The sequence below is a fragment of the Apaloderma vittatum genome, unplaced genomic scaffold (assembly GCF_000703405.1).
Source record: "Apaloderma vittatum isolate BGI_N311 unplaced genomic scaffold, ASM70340v1 scaffold20686, whole genome shotgun sequence".
Taxonomy (NCBI): Eukaryota; Metazoa; Chordata; class Aves; order Trogoniformes; family Trogonidae; genus Apaloderma; species Apaloderma vittatum.
Window position 1 is genome coordinate 15,244 of NW_009723602.1, and position 23,746 is coordinate 38,989.

The 23,746-nt window shown below is 41.4% G+C and overlaps 1 protein-coding gene across 1 annotated transcript in view; it reads left to right on the forward strand.

Moving 5' to 3' along the window:
* LOC104276034 (retinal dehydrogenase 2) overlaps nucleotides 1-19,639 on the forward strand; it is a 34,728-nt gene extending 15,089 nt beyond the window's left edge. Inside the window, exons 2-7 of the mRNA XM_009872187.1 lie at nucleotides 8,420-8,524; nucleotides 8,718-8,858; nucleotides 10,461-10,590; nucleotides 16,324-16,385; nucleotides 19,239-19,367; nucleotides 19,496-19,639. Of these exons, the coding sequence (XP_009870489.1) occupies nucleotides 8,420-8,524; nucleotides 8,718-8,858; nucleotides 10,461-10,590; nucleotides 16,324-16,385; nucleotides 19,239-19,367; nucleotides 19,496-19,639 (711 nt within the window). The remainder of the gene's footprint in view (nucleotides 1-8,419; nucleotides 8,525-8,717; nucleotides 8,859-10,460; nucleotides 10,591-16,323; nucleotides 16,386-19,238; nucleotides 19,368-19,495) is intronic.
* The last annotated feature ends 4,107 nt before the right edge of the window (nucleotides 19,640-23,746 follow it).

Sequence of the window (23,746 nt, forward strand, 5' to 3'; positions counted from 1 at the left end):
GGGGAGGAAAGCAAGCATGCTACTGCATGTTGTTAAGACTTACTTAATCTTCTTAACTAATTACTCACACTTCCTAATTCAAAATCATACAAACAAAAACGTTTAGATAAGCTGGGAGTTTTTTCAAATGGGTGCCCCCTACAGCTTAGAAAATAAACATGACAGGTCTCCCCTGTCTGATGTGCTGCCATTTGCAAAAGAACAGACCCAACTCCCAGAAAGACAGAAGAATAATTAAGACAGGGAGACAGGCAGGGCAAAAATTTGGGGTGAGGGGTTTGGGACATAAGGGAGAAAAAAAAAAAAAAATTATGTCACGTTGCACTTTCACAGCAGACTGACAAACCCTTCTTCCAATTCCATTTGCTGCTCAGAGACCCCAGATTCCCCATTTCTCCTCCCAGTCCCACCCGTGTCGGAGCGTGCTGTTCCCCAAACATACGCTAACTGCGAGCTGGCTCGGCGGGGGCTCACGGTGTCCCTGAACAGGGTGTGAGGGTGAGTGGGCCAGTGCAACGGACTGAGCACACCTGAGGCGGCGGGCACTGCCCCAAGGGAGGCTTCCCCCTCTCCTCCCACCCCACAGGGACCAGACAGAGACTGAGCTTCTGCATTAGATGCCACCGTTAGGTGCTAGATCATTTAAATTTTCCTCCAGCTTGTGTCTGCCATGCTCAAGTCTGACTTAATTTACACATGCTGAAATGTCACTGAGACCTTGATGTATTCACCTATTTTAAATACTTGACTTCTGATCCAAAGTCCACTGAGGGCAAGAACTGTTTTTGGTTTGTGTAGGCTTGGCTCAGGCCTCGCTACTTGGAAGTCACATCCAGAGAAGCTGAAACTGTAGTTGTCTCACCCAGACATGTACACTTGGCACTGGACTGAGGTTGCATAAACATAATTCTACTAGATTTCGATGTACTGCTGTGCTGACAGTGAAACCAGAGTGGCATCATTCGCTTCTTGTGCGTTTTATTTCCGATTCCACTTTTTTTGATCCTCCTGCTGTAGCATGTTTGTAAATGTTTAAAGTTCTCCAGCCCTCTCAGCACACACTGAAGTTTGGATGCTAGATTTCTTGAGTGAAATTTCAAGCTTGGCTTAATGAAGGAAACCCCCGTTTGTGGTAGACCATTTCTGAAAGCCATGATATTCTTCTGGCTCTGAGGTACAAATGGGTGTTTTAAAACTTTAACACTCCAAAACACAGAGTTTCAGAAAAGAGCTTTTATTTTTCATTTTATTTTGGGGGAGGGTGGGCATGGAGAATGGCATCTCATTACAGAACCAAAAGCTGGGTAACTTAGGTAGGACTAATACTGTTGTCTTTTTACTCGTATGGATGACTTGATAGCTATTTCTGTTTGTATGATCATGCTGCCTTTGACTGCTGTAGGTGTAGCATTTGAAAGTCATGCAGTTGTTGGCACTGCCCAACGAAAGGCTCATTCACAGATTGCCTTGAGAAGCAGGATTCTGCACTGCAAACATTTGGGAAGGTTGGCCTCAATGTCTGTAGCCCATTACTCATGATTTGTGAGAAGTGACTCTTGCTGTTCACCTGATCAATCCCCTTCTTACAAATAAAGCAAAACGGCACTGCTGATCAATCGCTGGCCAGGCAGCAATCAGTCTGCTGCGCTTGGCTTTTGCTTTCCTAGTGCCTACTTATAAACCATTTTCTTGCTGAGTCCGCAGCCAGCTCCTGCTTTCCAGGCACTCCCAGGAGTGCCCCGCAACACAGTCTGACTAGAATGTGAGAGATTTGTTGTATCGAGACAGCCATTAAAGTGAAGGAATACAAAGCCTGAGAAAACAAACAAGCTGTGTCTCTGATTGGCAGTCCCTTCTGCTTCATTCCCCTAGAGTCGTACTAATCGCTGGGACTCTAGCGAAGTTTCCAGAGGAGAGGAAATGAAGTTGCCGAGATGGGAAAGGATATGAAATTTCCTGACCAGACTGAGGCACAGGTGCCCGGTATCTGTGATGTTATGCAGTATTTACCAAGGGAAATGCTGGGACTGGATTTTTTGCATGCCTCCAAAATTGTTGTACGTTCCTCCTCCCAGCAAAAAAAAAAAAAAAAAAGTGCCATTATGTATTTCTTAATGCCTCTTAATGCTACGAGAAGATGCTGAGGGCTGAACAGCTGTGATGCTTTTAGAAAGTACTTTGGCATCTGATGCCCCCCCTCCCCCATCCTTGCAGATTTAACGTCAAAGGCTCTCCAAGGAGAAAGTCACATATGAAAAAAAGATCTTTGATGGAATGAAACTATAACCAGCTACTAAATCAATTGAGTTAGGAAATTCCCATTCCTTCCTCCATTCATCCAGAACCATATCTCTTGAGGGAAGCCATTATTATTTGGACGTTAAAATCCTCTTCCTGTACCAAAAAACATTTCTGGAGCTGCAACAGCACAGAAACATTGTTTATTAAATCCATGGGAAAATAATTCCACTTCCAAAGAGCTGAATGCTAGGCCACTGTCTGTCCACTGGCTGAGGTTCTTACTTATACAGCTGGGGAGCCCGAAGAAATGTCTGATGACATCATCACTAAGCAATATCAAATTAAGAATGTAGATCATCATTTCACTCACACATCGGTTGAAAACATTTTCAAGAAAGGAAATGAAAAGTTATATTGTTGCCACCTGTGTTGATTACTCTTATGAATTAAAGGCGCCCAAATTACCTTTTTTCCTATGTTGTTAATGGAAGACAATGCAAAAAAAAAAAAAAAGGCAGTAAGCATGCAGGAATCTCCAGTGAATTTAAAACTCACTTCCCTTTACCAAACCCAGGGCTAGCCTGAGTGAACATCAGAGGGAATCTGTAGCGCTGCGAAACCAAATCTTATTCAGTCTAATTAAAAATAATTTTATTTATGCAACACCTCCCCACAAAGGCTGTTGTTTTGTACTTCAGTGGTAAATAGTGGTGAGAACACAAAATCCTATCAATTTTCTCCTCTAAATTTTGCTGCTTTTGCATTGCAGATTAGATTGTTTGGCCTGGTTTTGTATACATGCCTTTCTTGTTGAATACTTATCACTCCAATTACCTGCGTGGTTTGAAATGAACATTACATTGCTAATTATTAGTAAGCCAACTGGGACAGACAGCTACTTAAACAAGATATTTTAGTTGTTTATTTGCAAAGCTTAATTTGCTTTGCTTTATGCAAAAAAACGTTTACTCTTGGCTAGATTTCAAAACTGATGTGCATCGAAAAATGCTCGCAAACATAATGCTTTTGAAATGCAACTTGTACCCTAAATGCAATCTGTGATTTTCTTCCAGCTACATGTCAGCAATCTCAAAGCAGCTTGAATTTTTATGTGGTAACTTTGAATTTTACTTGTCCTCTATATACTTTTTTTTTGGTGCGATATGGTAGCTCAAAGGCTCCGAACAACTGTGCCCTATAGGATGGGTCAGACTGCTTCCTTCATTAGTCCTACGGGGCTCTGTCAACAGTGGTTGTACGTAGTTACCCTCGCGCAGAATTTGAATGTAGCAAATCAGTGGTGGGACCATTACCTTGTGATGTTCTAGCAGAAGGTCTACAAGAACACGTGCGTGTGTGAGGAAGAGGTTATGGTCAGTACCAGGAGGGATGTGCCTGTTCTCTCAGGACCATGCAATGCCCTCTCCATCTTTCACCTGGAAAGAAACAGAAATTATCAAGAGACCTTTATAATGAGATCTCATGAGAAGGACACTTCAAGGGCACGATCACAGAGGCAACAGGGAGCATCCAGCTGCACAGTAAATCCTGTTTGCAACCTCCTCATCCCAAACAGATGCACCCGCTGCCTCCCCTGCTGCCCTGTTCTGCACATTGCCGTCGGTGGCGTTGCCAGCAAACAACCAATCTGTGGTTTCCTGCTTGAGCCCGGGTGCACCAACTGCAATGGAATTCCTCCCTGCCGAAAGGCACTGTCTCTTTTGCCGGTTGGGATTGTTCTCGGCCAAATCACTGCTGGCAGGGATGCTGAAGTCAAACAGGAAGGCTTTCCTTTTCTATTCGTGCTCTGTGAGTAGATGGCAAACTAAAGGTTGTTCACGTGTTCCACAATTTTTCAAGTGTTCCCATGTTCCCCTTCCGTTGTGGCACCGTTTCGTTGCTAGCACCCAACAGGCCAGATTATTTAACTACTCACAACACCGTGTAGCTAATTCATGACTTAATATATACTTTTTCTTTTCCTTACTGCAAATCACAAAAGGTAACTCTAGACTCAAACAAAAACAAATTACCTCAGTAACTCCTGGAAAACTCAAGTGGTTAATCAGTTACCTTTTATTTACATATATATGCTTAATGCTGAATTAAGCTGTAAAAACCAAAGGCTGATTTATAGCCCCAGTCAGCCTTAATTAACATTGATTCCAGGGGAATAGTAAACGTGAATAGCCTTCACAATTGAGGCTGAACAATGAACTCACTGGGTGTTGTCCAATTTGTAGCATGATTTACACGGAAGCAAGCCCTTCTTTTTTTCTAGGGTTACCCCTTTTTCATTTAGTGTTTAGGATGGGTTATATATAATCCATAGATAGGAACATTTGCTGTCAAATATTCTCCCTGATTTAGAGGTAGCCTTTACCACAGTCACTATAAATAAGGCAGAAAAAAACCCAATTTGAGGCTTTGCAGGGATTCCTTGTTCTTGCAATGTGTCATCACTTGTCCATTTCATGGCATTTTTACGAAGTGGCCATAATGAAAGTCAGATTAAATGTACAGGCTATATACATTTAATCAACAGCCATTGGAGTCAGTAGTGCTGGAAGAGTTATAAAAGCCCCTGTGAATGCAAATTTATTGCAAAAGAATCCGCGCCTTGGTGGTAGGAAGATCGGCTGAATGGTACTACCTGACACAGAACACCTAAAACTTTCAAAAGTGAATTATTTAAGTGTAAGGTTGTGCTTGTAAAGCCGCCAGCTGCTGGATTTCAAGACTTGAAACTGTTCCAAAACATGGGACTAGGTACTTTATTTGCGCACTAGAGTAAATACTCTGATTTTACTGCCAATTTAAATGTGCTCAGTTTACAGTAATGAGCTTGTATAGGCAATATCTTGTTTATAGAAAGTGGAACGGGAAGAAACTAACAATAACCATTAACAGTAGCAATTTTTCTTGCCTTCAACTCTATGCCAAATAGATCCCTCCTATGTCCTATCGGAAATATTTGCTATTAAATTCTTTTCCTGAATCTATGGGATAAATGGAGCATTCAGTAAAATAATACACATTATAGTTCCAGCCAACTTGAATTGCAAGACCTTTGTAATTCCCAGGCACTGTTTCTTATTTCTATGGTGAAATGCATTTGAAGAACAAATACTTGCCCTGTGCACTAGCAAACCTGATGACAGATGTTCATCTCAGCAAAATGTAATTAACATCTTTTAATCTTTAATAAAAAGAACACACCACTTCTATAAGGGAGGAGTACCAACTTGCAGTTGCCACCACTTCTCAGGTTCCTGTACTTAACCAAACTGTTTTATTCTTTCAAGACAGATCACACAACGAACCTACAATAGTTACGTACATACTGTAACCTTAAACATCCTTACATCTCCTTTGTCCATCTGCCCCTGAAGGTGTAAGCTTTTCTCCCTTCTGCTCCCTCCTCAACGGACCCGCCACACACACTGTGGGCGTGGAGTTCATTCCACTGAACTCGGCGGAAAGGATGACCGTAAAATCCTTCTTCCACATAGGTCACAGATCTCCGAGTTTCTTTGTTTCACTTACAGTCTAAAAAGCGACAACGATACACTCGAGGCTTTTGGCTTACGGCGTTAGTCACTGGAGATCATACTGGTGATTTTTTCATTATCTTATTTTGGCTGGGTTAGCTCCAAAATGTCATAACAGGGACCAGTACTTCAGTTTGCAAAGCAGTGCAATCACTGAGCAGGAACACACCACCCATGGGCTGAGGAGCTTCCAGTCCAGCGACATGAACAGGTTCAAGACAAACACCGTGTGCAAAGAAAGTGATAGATGAGTAATAGGGTGGTAGGTCTTGGGTTCAGCTACCTCTAAAAAAAAAACCAGAACAAACAAGGAGGGAAGCAAAGAAAGCACGGACTCTGAAATGGATGAAAGGGCACCCAGCAAAATGGTCAAGGCTAGAGGGACAGGGGAGATGCAGAACCACAATGAAATACAGCCATAAAAGTGAAAGCACGTGTAATTGTTGGGTTCTGTATCACCAGAGTCTTTTCCAGGCAGGCACAGGTTCCATCTGTCCACATCCTCAGTCAGCCAGACACGAGTCGGCTCTGAACCAGAAGCAGTGTCACTGCAGTTAGTGTGGCCCTGAGCCAGTACACTGCTGAGACCACCACAGCTTTCCATTTGGCTCACGTCTGGTAGCAGGAACCTCTACAGATTCACCTGCACCCGCTTATGCAAACAGGACTGTGAAGTTTATCTCTACTTTCTGTAACACGCACAAGGATGCCACCAGTGTCCTCACCATGCTCTTTTCTCTTACGAACACTTTGTACCTTTGGTGCTGCAACTGTTCATCTTGAGCATTCTGAACAATATTTTCTCTCAGTTGCATTTTGTGGAGTTTTTTTTTTTTGCGCTAGAATGGTGGTGTGGCTTTTTTCCTTGCAACTCAATTTCTTCTCATGAATTTATGACTAGCCCCTTTCCCTTTCCTCCTCCCTTCCTCCCTTGATAAAACTTAAGTTAGAGTAAGTTTTAAACTGTTTAGTTTTCACGCTGGTATTCTATTCCAGGCCTAACAAATCAGCAGCTGATCTATAATCATATCATGCTATTCTTTGACTAGAAAAGACAGGCATTACATTGCATTCATTTCCACATTAAAAAAAAGGTAATTATTTAATATTTTTTTAAAAAAATCCTGGGTTTGCCACATCACACATTGCTATAAAGAAAACAAACAAACAAACGAACTAAAAACCTGACACCATTTAAGCTAAGTAAGTCCTTATGTACAAACTGTATTCCATCATCTCCCCGAGCTCATCTGGCTGACCTTAGCCATGTAGCAGCACCAAAGCAACAGCTTCTTTATTGCGTAATAGTAAGACCACAGAAAGTGCAAGGTTAAAGAGGTGGCAAAGTACTACTTTAACCAAGCTGACTGCCATGTTTAGTCTGCCTAATCATGGGACAGATTTGTGTCCCAGCATCTCTGGTGGTTCTGCGAGGAAACTGAACAGATACTTAATACAGCATTCATGCTTGTTCCATGCTCTAAAAAAGATGGGCCAGTTTCTATCACCTGAGTATCTCTGACTGGAACTGAGACTCCCAAATCTTTTGAAGGGTCCCTCAGCTTTCTGCTCAGCCACAGTCATAGGGTCTGAACGAGGCTTTGCTTTGCTTTAACCAAAGGTTCCTGTCTCTATAATAACCACAACTTAGCCCTTCATGCAAAAAAGGGGAATGAGCATTCCTTCGATGTAGGGGTGAACTCCTGCCTCCAGTGATTTCAGTGAGGCCAGAACCCCCCCTTACAGATTTGAAGTTGTATTTCAGTGGGATACCACGAAAGACCATTGGTACCTGAACTCCAAGGAACTTACATGGTGCTTGGATTTTTTGAACACTTTTGTTCTTAGAAAGATGTCAAGAACAGAAAGAGTTTGAATACCTGGAAAACCTTTCAGTCAGTCGTTTTCCTAGAGTGACCTCTTGCATATTTGCTAATAAATAATTGCATCATGTTCTTGAAAGTCTTTTGGTAGAGAACAACTGGCCTGTATACAGCTACTGGTAAAAATCTACTTGCTTGTCATTACCTCTCTCATCACAGCTGTTGTCAGCACCATTAAAATTCAAATTTGCTTTGCCCACGACAATTAAAATGATGTCAACAAGGAGAGAATTTAACAATTTCCATTGTGCCAAGCAGATAAGCAAGTTAATTCTGTGCTGCAAGCCATCACTGAAGCCATCATCAGCTGACTGTGTATTGAAGAACTGTGATGTTTGAGATTATTCAGCCTTGACAAGGCTGTATCAGTGACCAAATGTTTACTCACTGAATTCAGTGATTACTCCAAATCCTTGTCTTGTCTCCAGCAGTTTCAAGGCTTTTTGTTGGATACAGGTATTTCTGGTTTTAGTTTATTTTTTGCAGTTTTTGAACCAAATTGGAATGTCAACCAAGTTATTTAGAGTTTGATGTTGCTTCTATAGTTACACTGCCACAGAATACAGAAAGACATCAGGGGCCGACCCTTAGCCTGAAATCTTGAAAACCGTAACTTTCACAGGCATTTATAAATAAGTTTCAACTCTTTTGTATTAGAATTTTCAGCCTTTCCAAGGAGTTTGTTGTTATATACATTACTGTTTGCTCCTGCAGGAGGACTGATAACTTTTCTTCCTTTTCTAGATTTTCATTAATAATGAGTGGCAAAATTCTGAAAGTGGGCGAATATTCCCAGTATATAATCCAGCAACAGGAGAGCAGATCTGTGAGATCCAGGAAGCTGACAAGGTAATGCATCTGCGGAATGCGCAGAAACATATAAACTGATTAAAGCAACAGGTCCAGAGTAGCACTGTTGGAGAATTCTTTTACTAATCACAGTTCCAAAATCCATCATGTGACTAATGTACAACAGCAAATTTTGTAACGCTGGTAATGTTATTTACCTCTGCGCCTTTGCTTTTTTCTTCCTTCTTGACAGATTGATACAGACAAAGCAGTGCGGGCCGCTCGCCTTGCTTTTTCTCTAGGTTCAGTCTGGAGGAGAATGGATGCATCAGAAAGAGGCCGTCTCTTGGATAAGCTAGCGGACTTGGTGGAAAGAGACAGGGCAGTTCTTGCTGTAAGTGGCACAAGAAAATCAACAGTCAAATCACCTGTCAGTTTTACATCCTGAAAGTAAATTAGTTCAGAAATATGTTACCATGAATTTTATTTGAAAACTACACATAGCTCGCTGGCTGAGATGACTGCCTGCCTACTTAGGATCTGATCCAAAGCTCACAGAAGTGAGTAAGTCTTCCAGTTGACTCACTTTAAACTGGACACTGGATAAATGAATGGGGTGCGCACACCCGTGTGCCTGTTAAGTGCACTCAAAACTTTTCTGAAATAAGAAAGGGAAGACGAGTGAGGCTCTTTGTGCAGCTGCTGATGAAATGGCAGGTGAAATTCTCACTGACACTCAGCTGGTAACATGAATTCTGGGTACCACAGCACTTTGCTCAGGAATTAAGCCACCTAAACGGTGGCATTGTTAATGTTGTTTTCCGCATGTCAAGTGCTTTGAACTAAGCTGGCGAACATCTTAATTCCAGCTTTGTCAACACTTAAATCATCTTACCACCAGCGTATACTGTAAAATCGCCATGGGGAGAAGGAAGTGCGCAGCAAATCAAGTTTACTCTGCCTGTCATTTGATTTTTATTTCTAGAGCCAAGTTCTTTACTGAATTGCCCTGCAGGCAATGCCATTAATTGCTCTTGGGGATATAAGTCAGTGCAGAATTAGGCCTCCATTCTTCTCTACAGAAACTCATTTGATGGTCGGTGTGTTACACATGGGGGTACTTTGCCCATTCTTAACAATTTCTATTAGACAGCTATTGAGAATGAGTTAAGCTACTCAACATCTTAGAATATTTTATTGGATTCTTTTTGCTAAATGATCTTAGGAACCCCTAAGAGGATAGCTTATAAGATACTTTTAAAAATAAGAATATTAACTTAAAAATAAGGACATTAGCTTGTTAATTTATGAGCTTCCCTAGAGGAGAGTTTGTTTATTTGATGGCAATAAATAAACTGGCTGTACAGTATAGATATCTCGGACCTCAGCGGGAGTCTTGGCAGCCATATAGAGAATTTTTATATTCACATCAATTATATAAAGAGGGATATGTCCATTCTTCTCTCTATGGATTCAGATCATTAATATGGGGTTACAAGGAGCCCCTTCTCAGCTGTTATCATTAACATAACAGAACTCAGTTTGACAGGCATTTTCAGCTTGGCTCCTGATTAAAGCAATTTAGCATTTATGTATCTGGACCAAACACAGTGGCTATTAGGTCCAAAATACACATAGGCACATGTACATGCATGTGGATACACACACAAACCCACAAGACAGACAGGCAGACACACTCACATAAGCACATATGCACGTACACGTTCTTAAAATCAGCATTCCAGAATGCTCCAGAAGGAAGGAGATTTTTTTTTTTTTAAAGGAAAATGCTTTTTTCCCCACATTTGCAAAAAGAAGTAACAAAGGTGATCATATAGTCATTCTGAACCTTCTGGGTTAAGACTATGCCAAGGTCCAACTAGTTAGTCTTAATTAAAATCTTGGTCACAAGTGAAGAGCTGTTAAGACAGTGAATACTTAAGTACAACAGTCTAAAATTACTAGTGTGCTTCTATCTCTTTTTCTTGTCCTCTAGACTATGGAGTCACTGAACAGTGGCAAACCTTTCTTGCAAGCTTTCTACGTAGATCTTCAGGGAGTCATAAAAACGCTGAGGTATTATGCCGGCTGGGCAGACAAAATCCATGGAGTGACCATTCCTGTAGGTAAGGCGGATTAAAGCACAGGTATGTGCCTAAACCTTCTCATGACCAAATGCCCCAATAGATTACAGCTTCGCGAAAAGGAGAAGAGAACTTTGCTTTGGTCTTACAGTGTGCCCTACTTGCACATCCTAGAGAGTGTTTTGTTTCTTCTGCATGTGCCCATCTGAGGAGGAGACAGTTCAATACCTACTTAAATATTAATATTTAATAGTAAATTAAGTACTGTTACACTTATAAAAACGGTTGTGGTATAAGCCTGATAAATACCTTGCAACGTATGAAAACAGTGTTAGCTGTCTGTTTAAGAAATGGCATGCTTACATATAAGTCTTCTTCATATATGTCTTCTTATTGCCTATGCAAATCATTTTACTTGGGACTAACAGTGGATCCAAATTCACTTATAGAATGACAGTTTGTAATGTAGCTATAGAGAACTGTACATACATATCAGATACATGGGGTTTTTTATATTCTTCAAATTTTTCAGTGGGGTGAGTTTTATATTGTATCTATGAGCGCAATCTTTCTGAGTGCTATGGAATTAATTATTCTGCTTTTATTTTTTGCTAGAGCGGTAAGAAAAGAAAAAATCCTTAGTACTATTTTTGTGTAACAAGTCTCTTGCTCCTGTCCCTCCCTTCTAGCTGCATTTTCTGTTGTGAACACATTCATTTGTAGTTTGAACTAGATGTACTGACTGCTGTAATTATGCAAAATGGCATATGACAGCAAAGAACGTTTTAATAGAGGTGAAGTCATTAAGATAAATGTACTCAACTTTTCCCTGTGTAAATTAAGTCTTCGAAAAAAACAGTAGGGAAAACTGACGTTTATTCTATGGATTCTTTTGGTTTCATGGTGCACACTGTTCCTTGCACACACGCATGAAGGAGACCAGGAAGGCACACCCACAAGTAAATGAATTTTGATGTTGCCCATGTATTTTCATAAAACTACATTCTGCAGTTTTACGAACATGCCATCTGCAGTACACTAGCTTGCCCCTGCAAAGCAAAGTACAAAACTATCCAAGTTAAGCAAGCAGGTAAATTGAATTTGTGGTCCCAAAACTTTCAGGAGGACAAGAGACTATGCAACTCTTACTGTAGCATTATTCATCATAGCGTTTCAGCTAATTAAAACTCTTGTGTGTACTGACTGATGTTTATCATCACCAGTATATTTTTCAGGAAAGAAATGACACTATTTCAGGTGTAGACTTTCTTGTAAGGACTCTTGAAGATTTCCACAGTCATTTAGGCTGAGATTCATAAATCCTGGGTTTTTGCTGCGTGCACGTCACAAAAAGCACAGAGCACACCATAAATTCTTATGTTCAGCAAATTTCCTGTTCCTTAATCTTCCTCCCTGGTCAGTGAATGTTCCCTTCTCACTTGTTAGCCCCATAGGTACACAGAATTTAGGTCAGTCACAAAAAGGCATTGCCAGCTTAAGGAGAATAAATATTCTTCTGCTTATTCTTGTGCTCAGGTAATGTATGAGATGAAAACACTGATATTTTTTTTTAAGTGAGGTGGGCTGTGCTGGGGAAAGAAGGGCCCATTTTCAGCCTGCCTTGCTTAATGCAAACTTCAGTGCTAACACACACAGTTAGGAGTAGTGTAGAATCATGTCTATTCACTGATTTTCAGGGTATCAATTAGTTCTTTCTCTTGGTTTAACACTCCTCTGTATTCCACTAGTTTCACACCATAAATTTGTCATTCTCATAAAGCTATATTTTAGAGCAAGACCAGTGTTTAACAATGGTGGTGTTTACATTTACTTACTATCAGCTCATCAAAGGAAACCACGTAAGACAAAGAAAAAAAAACAAAATAAAAATCCTGTTAAATCTCCTTCTCTTTCTGTTCAGTGTGCTAATAAACCTGAAATCTCCTAATCTTTTATCTGTTTCTTCTGAGGTTTTCTTTTCCTGTAAAATAAAAATAGGCAAGTGATAGACAAGTAGAAGAACAGTGCATTTTATAGTCACATTCCTTTTGGTCCCAGAGCTGCTAAAACCTTCCAGCTGCCCTGTGTTTGCTCCCATGCATAAAGCCTTGATGATTTAAATTAAAACAGAATGAGGCTAGACTAGAAACGGTTAAACTAATAAACTGAATGCAAGCAAAATGTACCTTTAATTCAATATATAGTATAGTACTTAAAGAACCAACCCAGCCCTCCTCACCCACTTGTTTGCTGTGCCCTCTGATATGAGGCATGTGACCCTGTTATGATTTTTATGCAAATAAAATATCCAAGATGGAGACTCCTGACAGAAATCTGAGCAAACCCATCTGTGGAAGGTATTGCTCTCCCAAGGTGAGATCTCCGGATAAATGGGGCTTTCTTTCTGATTAAAAAATAAAAATCTCTGGGCCAGGTGCTAAGCAGCTGCAAATTGATCTGGCTCTACTAATATCAGTGAGGACTGAAGAATGCCAGTTTACATCAACAGTCTCAGAACTGTTTAAAAATCCCCACTTTCAAGACACACTTTTAGACTGGATGTGGGATCAGACTGTCGGATCCCTCTCAGGCAACATTCTTCTTGCTGCCACCTACTAGAAGGACAAAAGTGACAATCACCAGCAACAGCATCTTTGAATAAGTGTAATTAGCATGACTTGTGTAAATTCATCTCAAAACTCTACAACATTTTAAAACTCTCCTATTTGATTTCTGAGCACAGGGGAGCTTTCTGTGCTCACTGTTCAGAGAAAGTGATTCGCTTCATCAATCTTGTAATTTTGCCATGGTAACAGCTTATTTTACATTGTGAACAAGGCAGCTCTTTGGTACATATTTGGCCTGTCCAGAACCATCTGAGGTTTCTGAGTAACTTCAATTCATTTATGCTCACATAGTTACTCTTAGAAAGCAACCTCGAAAACCCCATCCTAACTGTAAGTCTGTGGATGATGAACTTGGGAAGTAGGTGACAAAAAGGGCAGCTGTCTAGAGTCTAGTGGCAGAAAGCAGGGCAAGCAACTCTGCATGGGAGGGACTGCTCTGCGGAAGGAACGTTCTGCCTACATTCAGTACAATTAGCCACCGTTTGTCTGACTTGGCAAGCAAGTTCAGGTTATCTATAACATCGTGTTATGAAGCACGCAGCCATGTGGCGGTGATTATGCAGTGACAATCTAAAGTCAGACAGCGCTAACGTAACTGTGGTACTGTTATGTTGTCACCATCCTTCTGGCTGAGAATCCACCTCTCACAGTACTACTGAGCACAAGACGGTATTTTTAGCTGACTTCTCTATGTGCCCCTTGAGCACTTAGTTTTGCCTGTATATACTTGTCTCTACTTGAACGTCTACTTTACTTCTGTCTGGTCGGATGGTTCTTCCCATAGTCTGTGAACCACTGCTAGTGTGAAAAGACAAAAGACAACATGGAAAATGAAACTGTTCATCTTGGTGACATAAATATTCTCATTTCCACTGGGAAGCTGTTAAGCATCTAGAGATCAAAACGATGCAATGACATTTTGTCAATGCAGAACAAACCAACTGATCAGCTATTTTTCTTCCTCCTTTTCTTGACAGGAATCTCTTTTTCTCTCTCCTTCCCTCCTTTAGTTCCTCTGCTCTACCCCTTGTCTTGGCTGCAGACTATTGTTACTTTTCTCATAATTACTCTGTATCTGGCCCCCAGCCGATGTATTAGCTACTCTAGCTCAGGTTTCTACTGAGCAAATCCTGTAAAGTAGACGTACAGAAAGCAGATATACAGACCTGAAAATAAGTTATTTCTAATCAAATTCAAGTTGAAGTCTTTACTTAAACCCAAGAAGCTTTATGGATTAACCCATTTATTGTTACCAGATGTAGAGTACAGGACATTGCAGCAGGTCCCCCAAATGTGCTCTCTGTTGTGAAGTTAGGTCTTTCCCTGATCCTGAACAAGACTGGCTGCAGCTCCAGACTGAACGGGGTAGAGGCCACAGCTGCCCACTTGCTCTGACACCAGGAGAAGGGAAGCACGTGCCTCTGCATTGGACACTGATGACGAAAAGCACCGTAACCTCCCCTCCTCTTACTCCTTTCCTCTGTCTGACCATTTCCTGTCCTGGTGAATCATCTCCTGTGACTGAGCCTAGGTAACCTTCTCATCATCCTCACACAGTGGAAATCATTTTTCCAATTAGACACAGGTTTTTCTAGGTGACCAAGCACTGCAGGCCAAGGGGCACAAGCGGCTCACACCTTCAGCTCAGCCCTTCCCTCAGCTGTAGCATCGCTGAAAAACATCTCACCTGCATGCAGAAGTGGTTTTATCCTGGACTAGTTTATACAGATACAGGACTCAATTTAAGTAAAAAAGTGCTATAAATGCACAGATGCAGGCCACACACACAAACAAAGCTGATGGCTACATAGCTCGTCCAATCCACACACAGAGAAGGTCTTTACCAATTGGGAAGAAATCTAGCTCGTATCACAGCAGGTATAACCTCAGCGTGTACTCCCAGCACACAGGCCAGTGCTGAAGCAGCAGCAACTGTGCAGCCTTGTGAAAGAGCATGAACTCCAGCAGCCCCCGTGATGGCCGCTTGTTCCAGCTGTGCAGGGAGACCTGTTGCTTGGAGCAGGCCGGGACACGTAAAGGGTTCCCACTGACCACAGGCCTGACCCCTAATCACAGATCTGTTTATTTCGTGACCTGACTCAGGCTGCCCTGAGCTCAACAGTGCTTTAGTTAAGGGCTGAAGATCTGGCGTAGCATTCACTTCAACTAACAATGCCTCCCACTTCTGGCATTTTTTGTTATTTTTGTTCATCAGGAACTTACAAATAATTACCAGATCAGAGAGTTAATTAACTAATTGCTTTTAGCCTCACACCATCCACACCTGCTGTCTGGGAACATGCGGTCTGCTTTCCTTGCATCTTTGTCGTTAGGATCTTTCTTAGTCCATATTCTTACTTCTGTCAAAAGTACAGCAAGAAAAGCCCGTAATTTCCATGTTTCCAGTGACTCAGTCCCTTCATTTATTTATGCACCTCTACCTTGCCCAAAAGGTTTGTAAAACTTTTCTGTTACCTTGTTTTCTAGCTGCCTCCAACTTTTCGCTGTCAACTTACACTGACTGCCTATTTCGCTTGAGGCCATTTCTGATGCAGGCCTTGTTCTACAAGTCAGCTATCAGAGTGTGGCTGTATGACGGCCCTTTTATTCTCCTTTGTGTCATCTTCTGCAGTGAATTACACTCAATTCCACATCTAGAGAGTGTGGTGTATCATTCCGTTACTAGCAAGCGCCTGTGTCTTCAGCGGAAGACAAGCGATATGTACGTTACTCTATTCTCCCACGTCTGTTGTGTATGTACCTTCATACTGCTGTGTGACAGTCACGCCTTTCAGCAAATTGCCTTCGCGACTCTTGCTTCACATCTTTCACCTTGAAATCAGCAGAGGCGAGTATGTGGCTTCCTTGCCACTGCCCTTTTTGTGCGATACTGCTTGTCCTCTTCCCAAAGGAACAAAGCAGGTTACTTTCTGATGGGATGCCTGCTTCCTCTCTTCTACAGAAAGAACAGTTATGTTGCTCCCAAACCTAGGTTTCCCATGCTGGCTCATGAAAAAACATATCCACGACTTCTTTATTTCTTTTACTGTCATCAAAGGCTGATCCTTAGAGCTTTTTTTATAGTTGTTTTTTTTTTGTTCTGCCAAGTCAAACTGCACTTGAGAGTAACCACGCTCATCTGTTTCAGATGGAGATTATTTTACGTTTACAAGACACGAACCCATTGGAGTGTGTGGACAGATCATCCCTGTGAGTATCTCTACTAGCACTTTCTATTTATTTTCATTTGAACCAGCTCTCTTTAAAGACACATAAAACATGGTCCTCAGCTATGTGTGTTTTCCATTATGAAAAAAGCTGAGCTCATATTGTTGACATATCTTTAACAGCCTCCCTGCAAATGCTTATTTGAACATGCTAATAGGGTTTAGGCTCTGTTATTAGGAGTTAAGTTCTCAAGTCATAGAATTCTCATGATTAAAACAAGCAAAGCAAAACACAGTGTTAATATGCTGTCAGTGGTTATGGATGTTCACACAACTTATGGAAAATTGATGCTTTGCTGTGGTAGTCTTTTTATTTATTTAGTTTTTACTGTGATTTAACAGGCTCCTCAGTTCCTGGGAGAATGTGATGCATTTCAATTCCATTCTTTCCTGCTATTTCTTTTACAAGGCTGGAGGAGAAAAGGAAACTCCAGGAGACATATCATTACAATTAACATTGTGTAGCTCATAAAAGAGATGAAATGTTTATTTTATTTGTTATGAGAGAGAAACACAACATTTCATCAAATCTAATACTCCCCCTATACCCCAATACACATCCTTAATATACTCTTGCAGAACACTGCATGGGAATTACACTGAGAAGTTAACTTTTTTGGAGAACCAGTTAACCGACTTTGGCAGAAATTTCAATGGGAGGCTCACATATGGCTATTAAAATATTGTGTGGAAGCTTTTTTTTCCTTGACAAAGCACTGGGGAACTAATCAGGACATTCTCTTAAATTTTTTTTGATGTTAGTTTTTTTGTTTTGTTCATGTTAACCACAAAGCCACTAAACAGCAACATGCAGCAATTCCATTAAAAGAGGCGCATCCAGAAAAGATTACTTTAACAACGTTAAGCCCTTTTTCCCTGTTCATATTTGTTGTTATTTCATGTCTTTGTTAAGGGGTGGCTATTGTGTTTGGTACTCCATAGAAATTCAGAGAGCCCTGCCAAGGACTTGGTCTGTGGCTACACCCGTCCTGCAAACACCTCTGCTAAGGACTCGCGAGCGCTCCTTACCAATGAATGAGCGATTCCCACAGCTCCAGCCCCGTTCTTCAACCAAGCACAAGCATAACCATTTGCAAAATGACAGCCCCAACATCCAGCCCCAAAGCTGCGTCTCTGAGGCTTGTCTGACAGATCTGTTGAAGAAACTTGGCCACGAGCTAAAGATCATGCCAAAAGCAGCATTTATTTAGACTCTGTGCTCAGGGTACCCAGCCATACTTCATAGAATCATAGAATGGCCTAGGCTGGAAGGGACCTTGGAGATCATTTAATCCAGCCTCCCTGTCATGGGCAGGGACACCTCTCAGCTAGATCAGCCAACAAACACATGGGGACCGAATGGGGCCCGAACCTGCGGCATTGGTGTTATCAGCACCACGCTCTAATCGACTGAGCTAACCGGCTTGTTCAATCTTTCCCCAAGCCTGTCCTCCACAACTTCAATGCGTCTGTCATATGCATCTTTGTTATGTATCTCCTCCACAGCTACCAGTCCCAGAGTACAGCCCCCAGGCTGCTGCAGACACTTAGCCATTATACTAGCAAATACATTACTAGAAAAATAAAATTAACCAGCAAGCCTAACACTAAACTTCTCATCCCCTTTCACATCCTAGCTTCCATCAAAACATATGCTCTTTGGCAGCTCTGTAGCATAAACAGGGCTATATACTACCCTATAAAACTTGTTAGAGCTCTCCTTGCAGTACCATTAGAAGTGCAGGCTGTCAGCGCACTGTTGGCCCTAGAGCTCCCCTCCCAGGTTTATATACTGGAGATGGAATTAAAACATCACTTTGTCTCCGGAGTTTATAAACAACTGAGGGAGTAAAGAATTGGGTGTTCCGTGAAGGAAAGACAGTTGTGTATTTTTTCAAGCTAGCCGGGGGCTAGAGAGATGTCTGTGAGAGTGGCAGCTGATATGCATCAGGCAATAACGTGTTCTGGCCAGTGGCTGACTCTTTGTGACTATTTTCTTTCTGAAGGAGCTTATTATATGCATTTATAAGAGTCATTGTGCCAATGCAGTTATTTTATTACTCTGACATTCCCACTGAAATCAGCAGGACTATCAACCTGTTAGGATCAGGCCTTGATGCAGAAAGGCTTAGTACTCTTACCTTTATCCGTAACTTGTTTGTGCATCAAACAAATATAATTCACTACATGTTCTGCTACAGTTAAAGTTGAAATTAATGACAGTACAAAATTTTGTATCAGCAAAGAGTGTTTCTCAGGTTTTTTTTAATGCCCTTTTAATGTCCTTTTAACTTTTTAATTGCTCAGTAAGAAGTTTTCAAGAAAATGAAATGCTTTGATTGACTGCTGACGTTTACAGGGCTTTTTTACTGTAAGCCCCTCAATTAAGGATTATATAATTTTCAGTACATATTTTATATCTTAAGACATATTCCAGGGTAGGAAATTTACATCCAAAAATGCTTCAACATGAATAAACAGTTCTTTCCAAGTGTATCAGAAGCAAGAACTACTTGCCATGGGGAATTAAAAGTGCCAGCTGCAAAACAGTAAATGAAATAAAAAGTTGTGACTACAAAAATTAAGAGATAACAGAAAATTCTTTTATGAAGGCTGCGGGTGGGGGCTGTCTTTGTTTGAACATGAGAGAAAGAACTAAAAGGTCACTGTTGTTGCTTCCTTAATGGCAGTAATTATAAAAAATCCTTGCTTTGTGCTGGGAAAGATTTATGTTGAGGATCAGCCTGAGAAGTAAGTGGGGTAGCAGCTTGACATCTTGAAAACAAAACACCACTGCGATATTTTTCCATCTATCAACTTTTATTTTTTCCTGCAGTGGAACTTCCCCCTGCTGATGTTTGCATGGAAGATTGCTCCAGCTCTGTGCTGTGGCAATACAGTAGTTATTAAACCAGCAGAACAAACACCACTCAGCGCGCTCTATATGGGAGCCCTCATCAAGGAGGTAAGAATAATTGACAGGAATAATGTCATTGTCTCTCCTAGTGGGGAAGGAACTACCAGCACATGCCCGGTTTAACATGCTCTGTCAGTTTTCATAAATCCTGCTTCCCTTCCTTCCTGTTCTGACAGGCTGGCTTTCCACCAGGAGTTGTCAATATTTTGCCAGGATTTGGTCCGATTGTTGGTGCAGCCATAGCATCTCATGTTGGCATTGATAAGATTGCTTTTACTGGATCTACTGAGGTAAGAGGATTCATGGATATGTTACCGTAAAATGTGAGTAAATACTTAGGGAGATAGCATGAAGTCCTCGCGCTACATTTCTCACCGTCACTGAGTCAAAGAGCTACATCTAAGTAACAGTGGTCTGTGCTTCCCAGCTAAACTTCCGTACCACAGTACTTCCAAAGTAGAAATGGTGCCTTTCCTCCAGCCCCTGCTGTGCTCAGCACCTCAGCACAGGAGATACGCCTGGAAAAATAGTGCTGGGATTTCCTGTGGGCTCAGGAGGATGTGAATCACATGCAAGTAGGCAGAACATCCCGTGTATACCGCAGCACACATAAAGGCCACTTTAGCATCTATAATTTGCATGTCTTGGTGTTCTTGAGAAAAAGGGGAGAGGAAGGGGGGAAAATGTATGTCAACTTCGATGCTGCATGCAAGTAATATTGAGCATGAGGAGGAGGTCTAAAAAGGAAGGAGTAGGGGCAGAAAAGGAGATTGTCCAGTGTGAGGAAGCTGGCCAGAGAATTAAGGGAGTCAGTTACCACCTGGATGTCAAAAATGTCTTGCTATGGGTCTGTGATAGAATCATAGAATCACAGAATTGTTTAGGTTGGAAAAGACCTTTAAGATCAGCAAATCCAACCGTTAACTGAGCGATGCCATGTCCGCCACTAAACCATGTCCCTAAGTACCACATCTACATGTCTTTTAAACACCTCCAGGGATGGTGACCCCACCACTTCCCTGGGCAGCCTGTTCCAGTGCTTGACAACCTTTTCGTGAAGAAATTTTTCCTAGTAGCCAATCTAAACCTCCCCTGGTGCAACTTGAGGCCATTTCCTCTTGTCTTGTCACTTGTTACTTGGGAGAAGAGACTGACATCCACCTCGCTACAACCTCCTTTCAGGTCACTGTAGAGAGGGATAAAGTCTCCCCTGAGCCTCCTTGTCTCCAGGGTGAACAACCCCAGTTCCCTCAGCTGCTCTTCATAGGACTTGTTCTTGAGTCTCTTCACCAGCTTCGTTGCCGTTCTCTGGACTTGCTCCAGCACCTCAGTGTCTTTCTTGTCATGAGGGGCCCCAAACTGAACACAGGATTTGAGGTGTGGCCTCACCAGTGCCCAGTACAGGGGGATGATCGCTTCCCTAGTCCTCCTGGCCACGTTATTTCTGATACAGGCCAGGATGCCATTGGCCTTCTTGGCCACCTGGGCATACTGCTGGCTCCAAACCAACACCCCCAGGTCCTTTTCTGCTGGGAAGCTTTCCAGCCACTCTACCCAAAGCCTGGGGTTGTTGTGACCCAAGGGCAGGACCCAGCACTTGGCTTCACTGAACCAGATGATGCAGGTACAGAGGAGGTTTGCTCTGCAGAGGCAGGCTGTCATCTACAGAAAGAGTAGCAAATCCCACAAAACTCAGATTGTGTCTTGTTCTCAAATATGTGCAAAGCCAGCAGTTATCAGGGTTGGGGTGGGGATGATAGAGGTACTCCAGACTGAAGTCACAAGAGAAGGGGCCTTATCTCATCCTCTGAAGGCAGACAGAAAGGAATCTCAGTGGGAGTTTCAGGGCTGGTTGTATTTAGAGAGTGCTAAACCCATCTCTTTTCAATTCAAAATCTGACAAACTATTGTATGGAGGGAGCAAACCCCAGGGATCCAGTCTCTCTTCGATAGGTTTAACTCCCAGTCGTGCACCCCAGAAACACTGCTCTTCTGCTCTTCACAGTCAGTCAATTTGTGTTTGAGTCGATAAATTCACTGACCAAGCAGCCTTACTAGATATGTGTGTCTCCCTGGCGGGCCCAGGGATTGCAGAGGCAAACTCAAATAAATTATTCTGGTGGAATTAAACTGTAATCAAATTTTGAATTCACCATACATGAGCCTAAATGACCAGTAAAATGTAGCTGAAGTTGTATGCCTAATTTGCACACACAGAGTTGTTTTGCAATCACTATATATGCCTGTACGTGATTCTTTTAATTGCAATTTTAGATTATAATATACACAAATTACATTCTACGTCAACAGCAACATCAGATTTCAGATTATTCTGTGGAATTACTCTAGTTGTTACACCTCCTGTAACCAATTTATATTAGCATCCTGGAATACCAAAAACTTTAATATGAGCTGATTACCCCCCATAAATTAAGTTGAAACAATTGTTTTCATAAAGATATGTGGTCTCTGTTTAAGATAAATATTCTGTTATACAGGATGTTGCACTGTTTGGAGGAGGAAAAATACAGATGGGTTAGGTTTCAAAGTTGTCTTTTGTAGCCAAAATAAATTTTTATTGTAGTTCCAGACAGCTTTAGTTTTAATAGGCGTTTAAACTCAAAAGCTGTGGGTTTTATACTAACTCAGTGCCTACCTTTAAAAGCCTTACTAATAGGAAGTGAAAAGCATTACAGAGATGAAAAAGCAATTCTCTAAGAACCTAAAGCAAGAACAGATGGAACATTTTAATGCAGAGTTAGTGTAAACTATTCCATATTGTTTCTGATTTCCTGTAACACTGAATTTTTGTAACAGCAAGTCAACATTGTAACATTTTAAACACAAGGCTGTGATGTGAGCTGTACTATATAGCCTTTGACTTCTCCAAAACAGATTTCAATTTCTAATGAAATAATAATGGAAATATTTTGTCTCTCTGGTCTTGTCTGAGGCATGTCAACTGTACACTCCAGTGATGTGGATTTCAGATATCCATCAGATATATAAACACCATGATACTAACTTCCATTCCCCTATTTCATCCAGGTGCTAGTTAAGGCAGTTAATGCTTACAGCTTAAGCAAGTTAATGATAAAAACTACCTGCACAAAAGCAAAGAGCTTCAAGTTTAGATGTTCAAAGGACAGGTTTTTGTCAAGTTTTCACCATGAGGGTCTTCTGGAAAAAATGATATATTCTTTATCTTTATAACTGTAAAAGTCACAAAACCCAGACAATTATTATTTCCTGCATTTTTTTTAAAGGAAGGAAAGAGGCTGCTCTTCCTACACAAAAAAAAAAAAGCTAATGTTTTCCAAAATTTGTAGAACCCAATCCCTAGAAATATGAGCCAAAGAGCCAAGTTCATGACCTTAACTCAATAAATCCTGACATAGCCACACCAAAGATCCAGCCAGCCTAGCACCTTATCTTGCAATGTGACCAGTAACAGATGCTTACAGAAGAGGAGAGCATGTGTAGAGTGATCCTTTCCTTGCTGTAGCCTTATTGCTTCTGGTAATCAACAATTTAAAGACTTCCTGAGCCCGAAGGTGCATTTAATAGCAAGCAACGGCCTTATCATCCATGCATTCATCTGGTACCTCTTGGAACTCCTGACTATTGTGAGGCCTCAAGCCCATGGCTGTGCAATGACAAGAGATAAATGATTTCTAATTTATGATAGCACTTTCTGATTTCTGATGCTGGTCCAGTTGCACTCTTATTTCTTTTGTGTTTCTTAGATTCTCTAGTGCTTTGAAAATTGTTTTAAGTACTACTATTTATTTTTCAGATACTCGTCCCCAAACAATATGTGAAAAATCATGAAGACCTCTTTTTCTGTGGGACCATCACTGATTCCACTTCTTCCTTCCTTCTCATCCCTTCTTTTGTGAGTTAGCTCATATTATGCATTAGAAGAGTAGTCTGCCAACTCTTTCACCCCTTTTCTTAAAAAACACCCTCCCATGGATCATCTACTAGTCCCCTAGTGCATGGCTCTCAAAAGTCTTCCCTCTACAGCTCACTAGGAAGGGTTCTGCAGATGCCTGGCAGGCAGTTTGACAACTATCACACTGAAAGAAAGAAAATCATACTGAGTACAAAAGCAAGCCTAAAAATACTGTGCGTCCTCAGACTGCAGCAACCTTTCTTGGCTTTTCTCTGCTTGCCGTGGTTCATACCCTTCAGCAGCTTGTTTGGTACAGGCATTTTAACAAACATGTTTATTTTTACTCTGGGTTTTTTTAAGTGAACCGGGGCTAATCCATGATCCTCCTTAATTACTGCAATCTCCTCTCAGGCTTCACTCACGCATTTTTTCCTCATCTTCCAGTCAGACGAGACTTGAATTGTCAAAACATTATTTTTTGTACAGCATTATCTTTTGAACAGCACTGGGTCCAGTGCTGTTCAACATCTTT